Consider the following 13,188-nt stretch of genomic DNA (forward strand, 5'->3'; position numbering starts at 1 on the left):
TTCCACCCAAAGCACACAAATAAGCCGTCACTGTCATATGTATGGTATTAGAATGCACCAAACCTGTATAAAACCGTATATAGTTCAGAATTTCTAGGCTGAGATGACAATCATCGTTGAGATGAGAGTTTTCAAACCCTTGATACGAATTATTGACAGAGCCATTAGTACCTAAGTTCGTGATAAAAATACCCCAGGCAGGTGCGAGAATTTCCAGCCGTTCTCATAGATCAGGTCGAAAAGTCTGCCTCACATATAAAGAACGTACGCTTGGCGCGTAGAGACAGTTGGCAGTAGTGAGCATCTTTGCGTCCTGTCGAAAATGAAGCTCTTCGTCGCGCTCTTGGCTGTCGGGCTGCCTGCCCTGGCCGCCGCCCACTCCTGGATCGTCTGTACGGACTACCTGGAGAACAACGGCTGGTACTGGGACGAAGCCAAGTGTCGAGGATGGCCACGCGGAGCTACATAGTGAGATCATGATACCAATACAACTACGTACATTGCAATTTCTAATCGGTATTTCTCCTCTAAAATTCCATATGGAAAATTGTCTGGGATAAGGTTAGGCCGTACTAGCGAGTATCAACGGTTAACTTGCTAGAAAATAGTAGTAACCATTATCATGGTCAGGACGTAACGTCACAAGTGTATCAACATATTGCCTCAAAACAATCAGTCTCGTTCTAATAATGTTAGTCAAGAGAACAGTTTGCGTCTCCCAAAACTGCTCTATTAGCGAGGACCAACTGCCCTGGCATATCATCTATTATGGCCAATTCATTTTGTCCAATTCACTCTTTCCAGTCGCTTTTCGAAGCCTGGTAGAAGCTACTAATATACAAATGATGGCTTCTAATGTATTTCTAGACGCACAAATTGTTACGCATCAAGAAGCACACCTATCTGAATTATCTTTGAATTTTCCATTTAGTTACAACCTTCGGTTTGGGACATTCGGGACACATAACAACTACACCTGGCGCCTGGACAACCACCCCGAGGACCGGGCTCTGTGTAAAGTGTCCCGGAATGACGACCGTCGGTACACCGAGGAAACCCCCATGGCTGCCTACTACCTGGGCCAGGAGGTCGTCATAACTCATCCGGCAAACGTAAGACATATTTCTTTTCCATCATGACTATTTCCAAGTGTACTTTTTTTGTATAGTTTATTCATAAATCAAACGAAATTCCATACACTGAACCAGCCATGAGAACAGAAAGTTTAGAATAATACTGATAATGAAAAGTCAACACCATTTGCCCCGATATACTTCTGCAGCTTTTTTCTACTTTATGAAAGAAGCTTATATAATTAATCAAGCTTGCAATGAAACATTGAAAAGGTTGGCCTTTCTATTTTTAAAGCTGCACATTTTGGTTACTGAAATTACAAGATTACCGCTAGCAAGGGCTTCTGAATTCAAGTTACCAAAAATGACAAAGGAATTGAGATGTCACGGTACTGTTTGCTTTGCTATTGTTTTTACTGCGTTTTCGCATATTTCTCTTCACTCTAGAACCATGTGGCGGAGTCCCAGTGCCGATGGAGGGCCACCATCGACTGGGAGAACCTGATGTTTGTAGTGGACGGAGACGAGGACCCCTGCTGTATCGACTCGGACAAACTCATCCAAATCATGGACATGGGACGGTCACCATATGGTTCGTAGTACTAGTGGCTCGAAATAACTTTCTGTAACGTATTTATACTTAATTCGTAAGTGGTCTAATGGGCATTTTACGGTTGTTATTATGAAGATGATTGTCCTATATGATAAAATTACAGACCAATAAATAACCACTTTATATTCACCTATGTAGGGACTGAGCTTTCCGATGAAGTTCTCAGGACATACCCGAAACCCGGTTTCCAGAACGTGCCCAAGTTCTGTGAGGATCCTGAGGACGCCATGGGGACCTACAACTTCACCGTCCCGGCAGACATGAGGCCAGGTGATGGACTGTCTAAGCTTTCACTAATTTAGTTCTTCACACTGTTTTCTTTGCTGTGTGTTTGATCATTTGCCTTACTGTTGCCTATCCATCCACTAACTACTTCATGAACAACCGTCCATAGCGTCACGAGTTACTAGACACAAACAGAAACACACCCTCTGCAGTAGAAACAAGACAGGATAACCATTTTCGACCTTTGTTTCCATAACCGCTACCTACCTAACAAATTTCAGTAAGTTATGCTGAACACATACAATCGACAAGTGCATGAAAATCCCGCTGCAGTACCGTTGGAAAAATCCAGGTGGACCATTTTTGAACTTGACCTTTGTCTCCACAACAGCTACTCACATACCAAATGTCAATAAGATCCACCCACAACTTCTCGAGTAACGTTGACACGCATACACACCTACACCACAGCCACTCCAACATGGCCAAACCGAAAACATACCCTTCTGACGAAGGTAATAACACAGGCTTTTACCTCTCTAAAGGTCGCCATATCTTCGTCTGGAAGTGGATCCGTGATCCTGCTGTCAGTCCCTTCACCACGTGTTGGGAGGCTGACGTGTTCGCCACTAAAGCGGAGAGGGACGCGCACTACCTGGCAACGGTAACATCACTTTCATGACCTTTAAACATCAAGCCATAAGCCAGTCCACGTGCAGACTCTACTCGAAGGTTATTGGTCACAGTGAAGTGTAACACCTACTGTACGGTTTGTCAGGTTTTGCTGTAGCTTTACATTAGAATACTACATTACATTTGTTGTCAATAATGACTGCACCTACACGTCTTCTGCATTAGTGTAAGAGCAAGCGAAGAATTGCACTCTAGGAGTTCATTAAGACTAAGATATTATATCCCGCCAGAGACTATGTACATCTTACGTTTGGCTTGTTCCTTATGTACAGGGTCGCTCCACAGAAGACATGTGGGACTTCTACCAGATCCACAACATCGTGGATGGGATGATCATGGACCCGGTGGATCCGTCTATCAACGAGGTCATCACTGGATGAGGACAAAAAACAGCCAAAATGCACAACAAAAAGCTACCTATGGTAGCAAATAAAGGTTCCTCAGTATAAAATACTCCTGTGATGGTTATAACTCAGTACCCATTATGGAAATAATCTGGCCAGTAGGGAATAGTGGTGTCCCCTATACCATGCATTTAGTGCATAGTGCACAGACCACTATTAGAAGCTTCCATTGAAATATATTGTAAAGATATCAGAATGAAAAAGCTGTCAAAAACCATCTACCTGAGTGTTCAACTATTGAAAACTCACATTGACAACGTAGTACGACCCCTAAATTGTCCATTTAGTCCTAAATATCTTACGGCAGAATGTAAGATTATGTAAGTGAAATCAAACGTGACACTCTGTATGACTCAGGATACAGGCAACAACTTCTAGAGTTCTACCAGGCAGCTCCTTTATACGATACCCTTTAGCCAAAACTGGCTAGTCTTCCAGGGTTCATACAAAGATCATACAATACAAACAACAGATGACATAGTTAAAAATACACATATGACATAAAGAGGAAATTTACATTATTACATTATGTACAAATGAAAGATACCTCATTCACACTCTAATCACAGGACTCATATTGTGTGAACAGTTGGCGGATGGCTTTTTTAAAGTTTGATGTACTTGACAGTGATTTGATGTGTTGTCGTAGTTTGTTCCAAAGGTCGATTGCACGATACTGAAATGTTCTTTTTTTACTGTTTGTTTTTGGTTTGGGGAGCAAGAAACTATTAGAAGCTGAAAATCTGGTTGAATATTTGTGGGTTGACTGGATTGGAACAAGTGAATCATATATGATTTGGGGTTCCTTACTGGATAGCACTCTGAAGAACATATTCAACGTGCTAATAACAAACTTGTCTTTGACCAAAGACCATCCCAATTCCCTGTGCAGCTCAAGCCTAACATTGTGTTTTTGTCTTACAACCAAATAAAAAGAAAAACTATCCAACTCAGGCAACAACATTTATCCACATATAACAAGAAAAAGACTGTCTTAAACATTTGGTTTGGATCCTCTCATCAATATTATGCATCAGTTCCTCAAAATTGGCCTTCTAGGTCTGCGCGAAATAGTGATTTTGTCCCATAGGGGTCTGTGATAGTGTGATAAAGTCAGTACGAAAAGATATTGTTTATATTCAGGGTTTGGGATAGAACATTTTGCCTCCATGCGTCCCCTCGACACGCGCAAAGGAAATGTTTACTAACTTCTAAAAATAACTATACACATTTCTGTTACCTAGCAACATCGTACGCACAGAGAATCCCTCGATAGCAATCCATGAAGAACGAGACTTTCAAATCACCCAAACTATCTTCTTTAAATAAAGCTACCCCACACAGGCTACCTGTTTGCAAATAAAAGATGTTCCGTTCTTCCTATTTTCACACGTCTTTGATAAAGGTTATCGTGTAAAAGTTGAACATTCTCTAGTGCATTTCTGGGATAATGAAAACACTTGCTGTTGGGTGAAAATGAAAACAAAATATATAGTCCGGCAATGGCTAGAATACACCTGGCAAGAAAGTCTCCAAGTAAATAGTTGATAGTTGATTATGATATCTGCTTAATGCTTGGGCAAACATGGAACTGCCTCCGTGTGGATTACGGTGCTATACAGAAGTGCCAGCGCCCCCATGCGGCCTGCTAGTTGCCGCAAAGCTAGGCTACCTCGTCTGTCTCTCAAATATGGATTATTTATCAAAATGTCGGTACCCTCTGAACATTGTACAAAACGGCACGGCGTCTGCACAACGAGACATTTGACACCTGTGTGTTAAAACAAATACAACAGCTGCGAGGTCTTCCCGTTGTTCCCATCCTGTTATAACAAATGTACATATAGAGCACGACTTTGCACAGACGACAAGAGTTGGCAGTTGTGAGCAACTTTGCGTCCTGTCGAATATGAAGCTCTTCGTCGCGCTCTTGGCTGTCGGGCTGCCTGCCCTGGCCGCCGCCCACTCCTGGATCGTCTGTACGGACTACCTGGAGAACAACGGCTGGTACTGGGACGAAGCCAAGTGTCGGGCCTGGCCGAGGTCTGCTCATAGGTATGTAGGCTCTGTGAGGAACTACTTTGCACTTCATCTATGATACAAAAAGGACAAGATATATACTCAATAATTTCATCAGGTTGGTGAGTGAATAGCAAAGATCTTCTTTTCACAGCCATTTGTTAAACAAGAGCCGATGTTTCGATGACCGTCTGTCATCTTCATCAGGGTAATATGACTGGTTTACTGTGCACTGAAGCTAGATGTTACATGGTTCACTGTGCACTGAAGCTAGGTGTTACTGGTTTACTTTTCACTGAGGCTAGGTGCTACTGGTTCACTGTGCAGTGAAGCTAGGTGTTGCTGATTTACTGTGCACTGGAGCTAGCTGTTACTAGTTCACTGTGCACTGGAGCTAGGTGTTACTGGTTTACTGTTCACTGAAACTAGGTGCTACTGGTTCACTGTGCACTGAAGCTAGGTGTTACAGTTGCATCATTGACTGTGCCTCATGAAAATGACAGGCTGTCATCGAAACGTCAGCTGGTTGTGAATAAAGAACTTACCATTCAAGGAAAATAAAGATTGGCATCTTTCTCGATACCATCTGATGATCTATTCCAGGCATGACATTCGTTTCGGCCCCTTTGGACAACATCGCGGCTTCCTGAACAAGCTGGACAACCACCCGGAGGAGACCGCGCTGTGCACGCATCCGCGGAACGACGACACCGAGTACACGGACCTAACCCCCATGGCGGCGTACTACCTGGGGCAGAAGGTCGTCCTAACTCACCCCGCAAACGTACGAATTCTCTTTCGTTACCAGACTGATATCATCTCAAAATAAGACTACTATTACAATGCCAATGGATGGAAGTAAACTTCAAAGGAGTGTAGACAAAAGAAACCTATGCTGAAGTAAAGAGTCGACTAGGACATACTAAAACAGTTTAGGACGATCAGGGCATGTTGGTTTGATGATGGATGACGTCCGCGCGCGCATGAATTTTTGTCATTTACATGCTATTCTTTGTGATATCCATTACCAGAACCATGTGGCAGACGTGAGGTGTAAGAACAACACCAACATCGTTGACACCGAAAACATCATCTTCTCTGTGGACCAGGCCGAGCCGCAGGACCCCTGCTGTATCGACTCGGAAAAACTCCTAGTGGTGGAGGACTTGGGAATATCGCCGTATGGTTAGTAGATATACCTCTTTACTTCAGGGGTCTCTTTATTTCAGGGGTCTCCATTTTTCAGGGGTCTCTTTTATTTCAGGGGTCTCTTTATTTCAGGGGTCTCTTTATTTCAGGGGTCTCATGTACGTAGATCTGTGCTCTCTGTTTGCAGGGTTTGTGTTATGGTATTGCGTCGTTACATGTTGTTCTATCCATGTCATCTCAGCAAATTTAAAATCAATTTTATCTCTTTAAAACAGGGCCTAACATCGACCCTGTAATAACCATCACCTACCCGAAACCCGGCTTCCAGAACGTGCCCAAGTTCTGTGAGGATGAAGCGAACTCCATGGGAACCTACAACTTCACCATTCCTATGGACATGAAGCCAGGTGCGTTTCTGTATCTGAATCTTTATCTGTACTGCCGGTATACTACTAACCGCCCTTCAGTGCAACACACCAGCTACGCAGGCACGCGGCGCGGCGGCAGCTGGCTACATTACACCGAACGGCTTGTTACATTTAATTTTTGCACATCTTACATCTAACCCTAAACATTGTGTCAAGATATATAGTGAGGATGCCCAAACTGTACTTGCTGGCAGCGATTTTCACTCTAGCATAGTTCCAGCGAGGAAAAAGATAAGTTTTTGAACACCTCAATCCTTGGATGATAACTCCTTGGTTTGTACTTAAAGACCGTTTCGGTGGCAAGGGACAGAATTTGGAAACGTTATTTTCTTACTGCTTCATTTTTGCGCTATGCGCCAAAATAAAATCATGTACACTCCTCTGGTGGTCAATGGATACTGTCTTGCCACCGTAGGATCTGCTTGGAGATTGACACTGGCCAATGTTAGTATTGTTATCGTTCACAGGTCGCCACACGTTCGTCTGGAAGTGGATCCGGAGCCCGAGAGTCAGTCCCTTCACCACGTGTTGGGAGGCTGACGTGTTCGCCACTAAAGCGGAGAGGGACGCGCACTACCAGTCTACGGTAATTATGCTCGTGTCATTTTCCACTTCACTGAGTACTACGTATAGATCCCATTTTTCCCCACTGTTTATTCAAATCATGAAAACAAGTACAGGTACAAGTACATATACATACACAGCTACTTTTAACAACTTTTACAGCCATATCCCCCAAATACACGGACCAACCACAAAAACAGACACTAAAAAATGATGTCTAAATCACTTTAGATCGCATTTTTTAATCCCCGTATTGTCTATTTTCTGTGCCTGCTCCCTACAATAACATGAAAAGGGCTCGGCAAGAGGCCAGTGAAGGGTCTGGAGCATGAAGCCCCGCCCACCTCCGTCAAACATACAAAAAGTTCTACCCCTAAAACCCTGTTCTGTCTCCCCAGGGCCAGACTATAGTTGACGTATGGGACTTCTACCAGATCAACACCATTGTTAACGGAGAGATCGTGGATCCGATAGACCCTGTGGACCCGATCATCAGTGGCTGATCCTACAGCGGGAGATAATCATTCATGATGTCCACGAAATAAATCTCAATCTGTGAAATATCACTGTTGTTTGTCATTTAGTAACGTATCTGTGTCGTGTACATGTATCTGTATAGTCGGTATAGCCAACCCTCAGCGTTACACACCTAGCTTCTGTATCTGTATAGCCGGTATAACACCCCCTTGGCATAACACACCAGCTATGTTTACCACAACTAAGTGCAAAATCCGGGACAGAATTTTAGAACTAAGAGGTGCCAAACCCGCGATACCAACCATTAGGAGACAGATGTTTTGTCTTAAATGAACTGAAAATACTACATGTATACAATAAGGTGTACTGAAATACACTCTGGCCGTATGATAAGCCAGCCAGGAATGCACCTGAAGATTAATCTCCAAGCAGATCCTTGGGTGACAGGACAGTATCCATGCATTAGCTACAGGAGTTCCCAATATCCTAATAGATCATTTGTGCTAGCGTTTTGACCGTTAGAACTATTCCTACAAAGGTAAAAAAAACACTATTGGGCAGAAATGTATTGTTTGTCAACGGATACGACCTTGTGCTACAGAGATATCATATGATAGCTATATATAAAATAAGTCCTATAGGTCATTTGTGGGTATTTTTAAGTGTACCTTGCGGCGTCTTACCCGCTGTCCTACTCGACGAGCGACGATGAAGCTCCCGGCTCTAGCCCTGGCCCTGGCGGCGGCGCTGCCTGCCCTGGCCGCCGCCCACTCCTGGATCGTCTGTACGGACTACCTGGAGAACAACGGCTGGTACTGGGACGAGGCGAAATGCAGGGCATGGCCGAGGTCTGCCGCACGGTAAGCTATGACTTTCAGAACAACTTCAAGCACAACTTGAGCTTTGTCCCAAAAATAGGGAAAAACTTCATGATGGCGGTAAAAAAAAGAGTCTCTTTATTCTTTATACGATTGTGAATTGCAGTTACAACCTTCGGAATGGGCACTTCGGGACACAGAACGAGTACGCGCATCGCCTGGACAACCATCCCGAGACAAACCCTCTGTGCGAGACAGCGAGAAACGACGACACGGAGTACACAGACAGTACCCCCATGGCGGCGTACTACCTGGGACAGAAGGTCGTCCTACCACACCCAACTTATGTGTGTCAATTTGACAGTCGTATGAATTTTTACAGGCACCCAACGCAATTTCAATGCGGTAATGCAAAACATATATAATAAATACTCACGGTGTACTTTACTCAAACCATTGTGACATTTGCCAGTGAAAACAAAGAATCTATTTGCATATATATAACTGAGTCCGGCAGTGACGGCTCGGGTTTCAGTCGGACATCCTTTACAAACGTAACCTTTACAAACTTGACTTAACAAACCTGATGTTACATCATTCTTATGTCAACATTTGCTGCCTGTTGTGTGATAAAATATCCGGGCACGTGCGAGGCCCTCCTGTTGATTCTTCCCATCCGACCATAGCATATGTGACAGAAAAACTAATCTGCAGGTGACACATGAATAGTTTGAACATTAACGTTAATGTTACTGGGGGGGGGGGATCATTATGAGCACATATATATGTATACGCATACGTAACTGAAGTCAAGCTCAAGGAATCTTGGAGTTTTTGCTGTTTAGGTGCGTTCTGTGTGACGGCCCGGGTGTCGGGTGACATCCTTTACAAACTTAACCTTTACAAACTGACTTTACAAACCTGATAGTAATTGTTCACGGTGTCAACATTTGCTATCTGTTGTGTGATAAAACATCCGGGCGCGTGCGAGGCCCTCCTGTTAATTCTTCCCATCCGACCATAGCAAAGATAAGGATACAAATATAAGTAACACTATGCACAAGAGGTGTGTGCACAACGAACCAGAGTTGGCAGTAGTGAGCAGCTTTGCGTCCTGTCAAAAATGAAGCTCTTCGTCGCGCTCTTGGCTGTCGGGCTGCCTGCCCTGGCCGCCGCCCACTCCTGGATCGTCTGTACGGACTACCTGGAGAACAACGGCTGGTACTGGGACCAGGCTAAGTGTCGGGCCTGGCCAAGGTCTGCTCATAGGTATGTAGGCTCTGTGAGGAACTACTTTGCACTTCATCTATGATACAAAAAGGACAAGATATATACTCAATAATTTCATCAGGTTGGTGAGTGAATAGAAAAGATCTTTTCAACCATTTGTTAAACAAGAGCCGATGGTTCGATGACCGTCTGTCATCTTCATCAGGGCTAATATGACTGGTTTACTGTGCACGGGAGCTATTTGTTACACGGTGGTTCGATGCACTGAAGATAGATATTACATGGTTCAGCTAGGTGTTACTGGTTTGCTGTGCACTGAAGCTAGGTGTTACATGGTTCACTGAAGCTAGGTGTTACATGGTTCACTGTGCACTGAAGCTAGGTGTTACATGGTTCACTGTGCACTGAAGCTAGGTGTTACATGGTTCACTGAAGCTAGGTGTTACATGGTTCACTGAAGCTAGGTGTTACATGGTTCACTGTGCACTGATGCTAGGTGTTACTGGTTCACTGTGCACTGAAGCTAGGTGTTACTGGTTTACTGTGCACTGAAGCTAGGTGTTACTGGTTCACTGTGCAGTGAAGCTAGGTGTTACTGGTTTACTGTGCACTGGAGCTAGGTGTTACTGGTTCACTGTGCACTGAAGCTAGGTGTTACTGGTTCACTGGGTACTGGAGCTAGATGTTATTCTGCACTGTACATGAAGCTAGATGTTACAGTTACATGCTTCACTGTTCCCTCATGAAAATGACAGGCTGCCATCGAAACGTCAGCTGGTCGTGAATAAAATAACTTAACCATTCAAGGAAAATAAAGATTGGCGTTTTTCTTCATACCATCTATTCCAGGTATAACATTCGTTTCGGCAACTTTGGGCATCATCGCGGGTTCCTGAACAAGCTGGACAACCACCCGGAGGAGACCGCGCTGTGCACACATCCGCGGAACGACGACACCGAGTACACGGACCTAACCCCCATGGCGGCGTACTACCTGGGGCAGAAGGTCGTCCTAACACACCCCTCAAACGTACAAATTCTCTTTCATTTCCAGACTGACATCATCTCAAAATAAGACTAATATTACAATGCCAATGGATGGAAGTAAACTTAAGAGCAGTGTAGATAAAAGAGACCTACGCTGAAGTAAAGATTCGACTAGGACATACTAAAACAGTTTAGGACGACCAGGGTATATTGGTTTGATGATGGCAGGATGGATAGATGGATGACGTCCGCGCGCGCATGAATTTTCGTCAGTTACACGCTATTCTCAGAGACTAGCATCAGAGACGTTACATGCTATTCTTTGTGATGTTCATCCATTACCAGGGCCATGTGGCAGACGTGAGGTGTAAGAACGACACCAACATCGTTGACACCGAAAACATCATCTTCTCTGTGGACCAGGCCGAGCCGCAGGACCCCTGCTGTATCGACTCGGACAAACTCCTCGTGGTGGAGGACTTGGGAATATCGCCGTTTGGTTAGTAGATATATATATCTTTACTTCAGTGGTCTCTTTATTTCAGGGGTCTCTTCATTTCAGGGGTCTCTTTTATTTCAGGGGTCTCATGTACGTAGCTCTGTTCTCTCTGTTTGCAGGGTCTTCATTATGGTATTGTGTCGTTACATGTTGTTCTATCCATGTCATCTCAGCAAATTTAAAAACAATTTTATCTCTTAAAAAACAGGGCCTGACATCGACCCTGTAATAACCATCACCTACCCGAAACCCGGCTTCCAGAACGTGCCTAAGTTCTGCGAGCATGAGAGGAAATCCATGGGGACCTACAACTTCACCATTCCTATGGACATGAAGCCAGGTGCGTTTCTGTATCTGAATCTTTATCTGTACTGCCGGTATACTACTAACCGCCCTTCAGTGTAACACACCAGCTACACAGGCACGCGGCGCGGCGGCAGCTGGCTACATTACACCGAACGGCTTGTTACACTTAATTTTTGCACATCTTACATCTAACCCTAAACATTGTGTCAAGATATATAGTGAGGATGCCCCTAGCCCTACTGTACTTCCTGGCAGCGATTTTCACTCTAGGATAGTTCCAGCGAGGAAAAAGATAAGTTTTTGAACACCTCAATCCTTGGATGGTAACTCCTTGGTTTTGTACTAACACGGTGGTACTAAAAGACCGCTTCGGTGGCAAGGGACAGAATTTGGAAACGTTATTTTCTTACTGCTTCATTTTTGCGCCACGCGCCAAAATAAAATCATGTACACTCTTCTGGCTAATGGATACTGTCTTGCGACCGTAGGATCTGGTTGGAAATTGACACTAGCCAATGTTAGTATTGTTACCGTTCACAGGTCGCCACACGTTCGTCTGGAAGTGGATCCGGAGCCCTGCGGTCAGTCCCTTCACCACGTGTTGGGAGGCTGACGTGTTCGCCACTAAAGCGGAGAGGGACGCGCACTACCAGTCTACGGTAATTATGCTCGTGTCATTTTCCAGCTATTATGTGAGGTACGCAAAAAATTAAGATATGCCTCACGTAGCTTGTTTTCGGGGCTATTTCAAGTATGGAATTATGAAGAAAATGTACTAAGAAATGGCAGTAATGTCAATATCAGACAGATTTCAACAGTTAATACTTGTGTAATACTATATGTCGCCCTGAAATTGCATTGGATGCCGTTAAAGCTAGGAGCTCTACCCCTAACCCTGTTCTGTCTCCCCAGGGCCAGACTACCGTAGACATGTGGGACTTCTACCAGATCAACACCATTGTTAACGGAGAGATCGTGGATCCCATAGACCCTGTGGACCCGATCATCAGTGGCTGATCCTACAGCGGGAGATAATAATTCATGATGTCCACGAAATAAATCTCAATCTGTGAAATATCATAGTTGCTTGTCATTTAGTTACTTGTCTGTGTCATGTACATGTATCTATATCTGTATCTGTATAGCCGGTATAACCGCCCCTCGGCGCATCACACCAGCTTCTGTATCTGTATTAACCGCCCCTAGTATACCTTACCAGCTATGTTTACCACCACTAAGTGCAAAAGCCAGGACAGTATTTTTAGACCTAGAGGTACAATTCGTCACCAACCCCCGAAACCAACCATTAGGAGACAGATGTTTTGCCCTAAAAGACCTAAAAAATACTATATAATAACGTGTACTGAAATACACTCTGGTCGTGTGATAAGCCAGTCAGGAATGCACCTGTAGATAAATTAATCTCCAAGCAGATTCTTCGGTGGCAAGACAGTATCCATGCAATGGCCACAGGAGTGCCCATTAACCTAATAGATCATTTGTCCTAGCGTTTTGACCGTTAGAACTAGTCCTACAAAGGTAAAAAAAAAACACTATTGGGCAGAAAGGTATTGTTTGTCAACGGATACGACCTTGTGCTACAGAGATATCATATGATAGCTATATATAAAATAAGTCCTATAGGTCATTTGTGGGTATTTTTTAAGTGTACCTTGCGGCGTCTTATCCGTTGTCCTACTCGA

The 13,188-nt window shown here is 44.1% G+C and overlaps 2 protein-coding genes across 4 annotated transcripts; both read left to right on the forward strand.

The window, feature by feature from the left end:
* Positions 1–248: 248 nt before the first annotated feature.
* Positions 249–3,050, forward strand: LOC109469580. Its single transcript, XM_019768113.1, has 6 exons — positions 249–468; positions 932–1,112; positions 1,521–1,665; positions 1,825–1,956; positions 2,457–2,575; positions 2,877–3,050. Exons 1-6 carry the CDS (start codon positions 323–325, stop codon positions 2,982–2,984), a joined length of 831 nt encoding a protein of 276 aa, XP_019623672.1. The 5' UTR covers positions 249–322; the 3' UTR covers positions 2,985–3,050.
* Positions 3,051–4,812: 1,762 nt separating this feature from the next.
* On the forward strand, positions 4,813–12,555 carry LOC109469585. 3 transcript variants are annotated; one of them, XM_019768124.1, is made up of 6 exons: positions 4,813–5,063; positions 10,543–10,723; positions 11,026–11,179; positions 11,388–11,519; positions 12,026–12,144; positions 12,398–12,555. In XM_019768124.1, exons 1-6 carry the CDS (start codon positions 4,918–4,920, stop codon positions 12,500–12,502), a joined length of 837 nt encoding a protein of 278 aa, XP_019623683.1. In that variant the 5' UTR covers positions 4,813–4,917; the 3' UTR covers positions 12,503–12,555. The 3 variants fall into 3 exon arrangements, with proteins under 3 accessions (XP_019623683.1, XP_019623681.1, XP_019623682.1); XM_019768122.1 differs by lacking the exons at positions 10,543–10,723; positions 11,026–11,179; positions 11,388–11,519; positions 12,026–12,144; positions 12,398–12,555 and adding exons at positions 5,631–5,811; positions 6,059–6,212; positions 6,452–6,583; positions 7,072–7,190; positions 7,567–7,729 and having other exon boundaries at positions 4,849–5,063; XM_019768123.1 differs by lacking the exon at positions 4,813–5,063 and adding an exon at positions 9,521–9,732.
* The last annotated feature ends 633 nt before the right edge of the window (positions 12,556–13,188 follow it).

The sequence above is a fragment of the Branchiostoma belcheri genome, unplaced genomic scaffold (assembly GCF_001625305.1).
Source record: "Branchiostoma belcheri isolate BF01 breed outbred unplaced genomic scaffold, Haploidv18h27 scaffold209, whole genome shotgun sequence".
In the NCBI taxonomy this organism is placed as follows: Eukaryota; Metazoa; Chordata; class Leptocardii; order Amphioxiformes; family Branchiostomatidae; genus Branchiostoma; species Branchiostoma belcheri.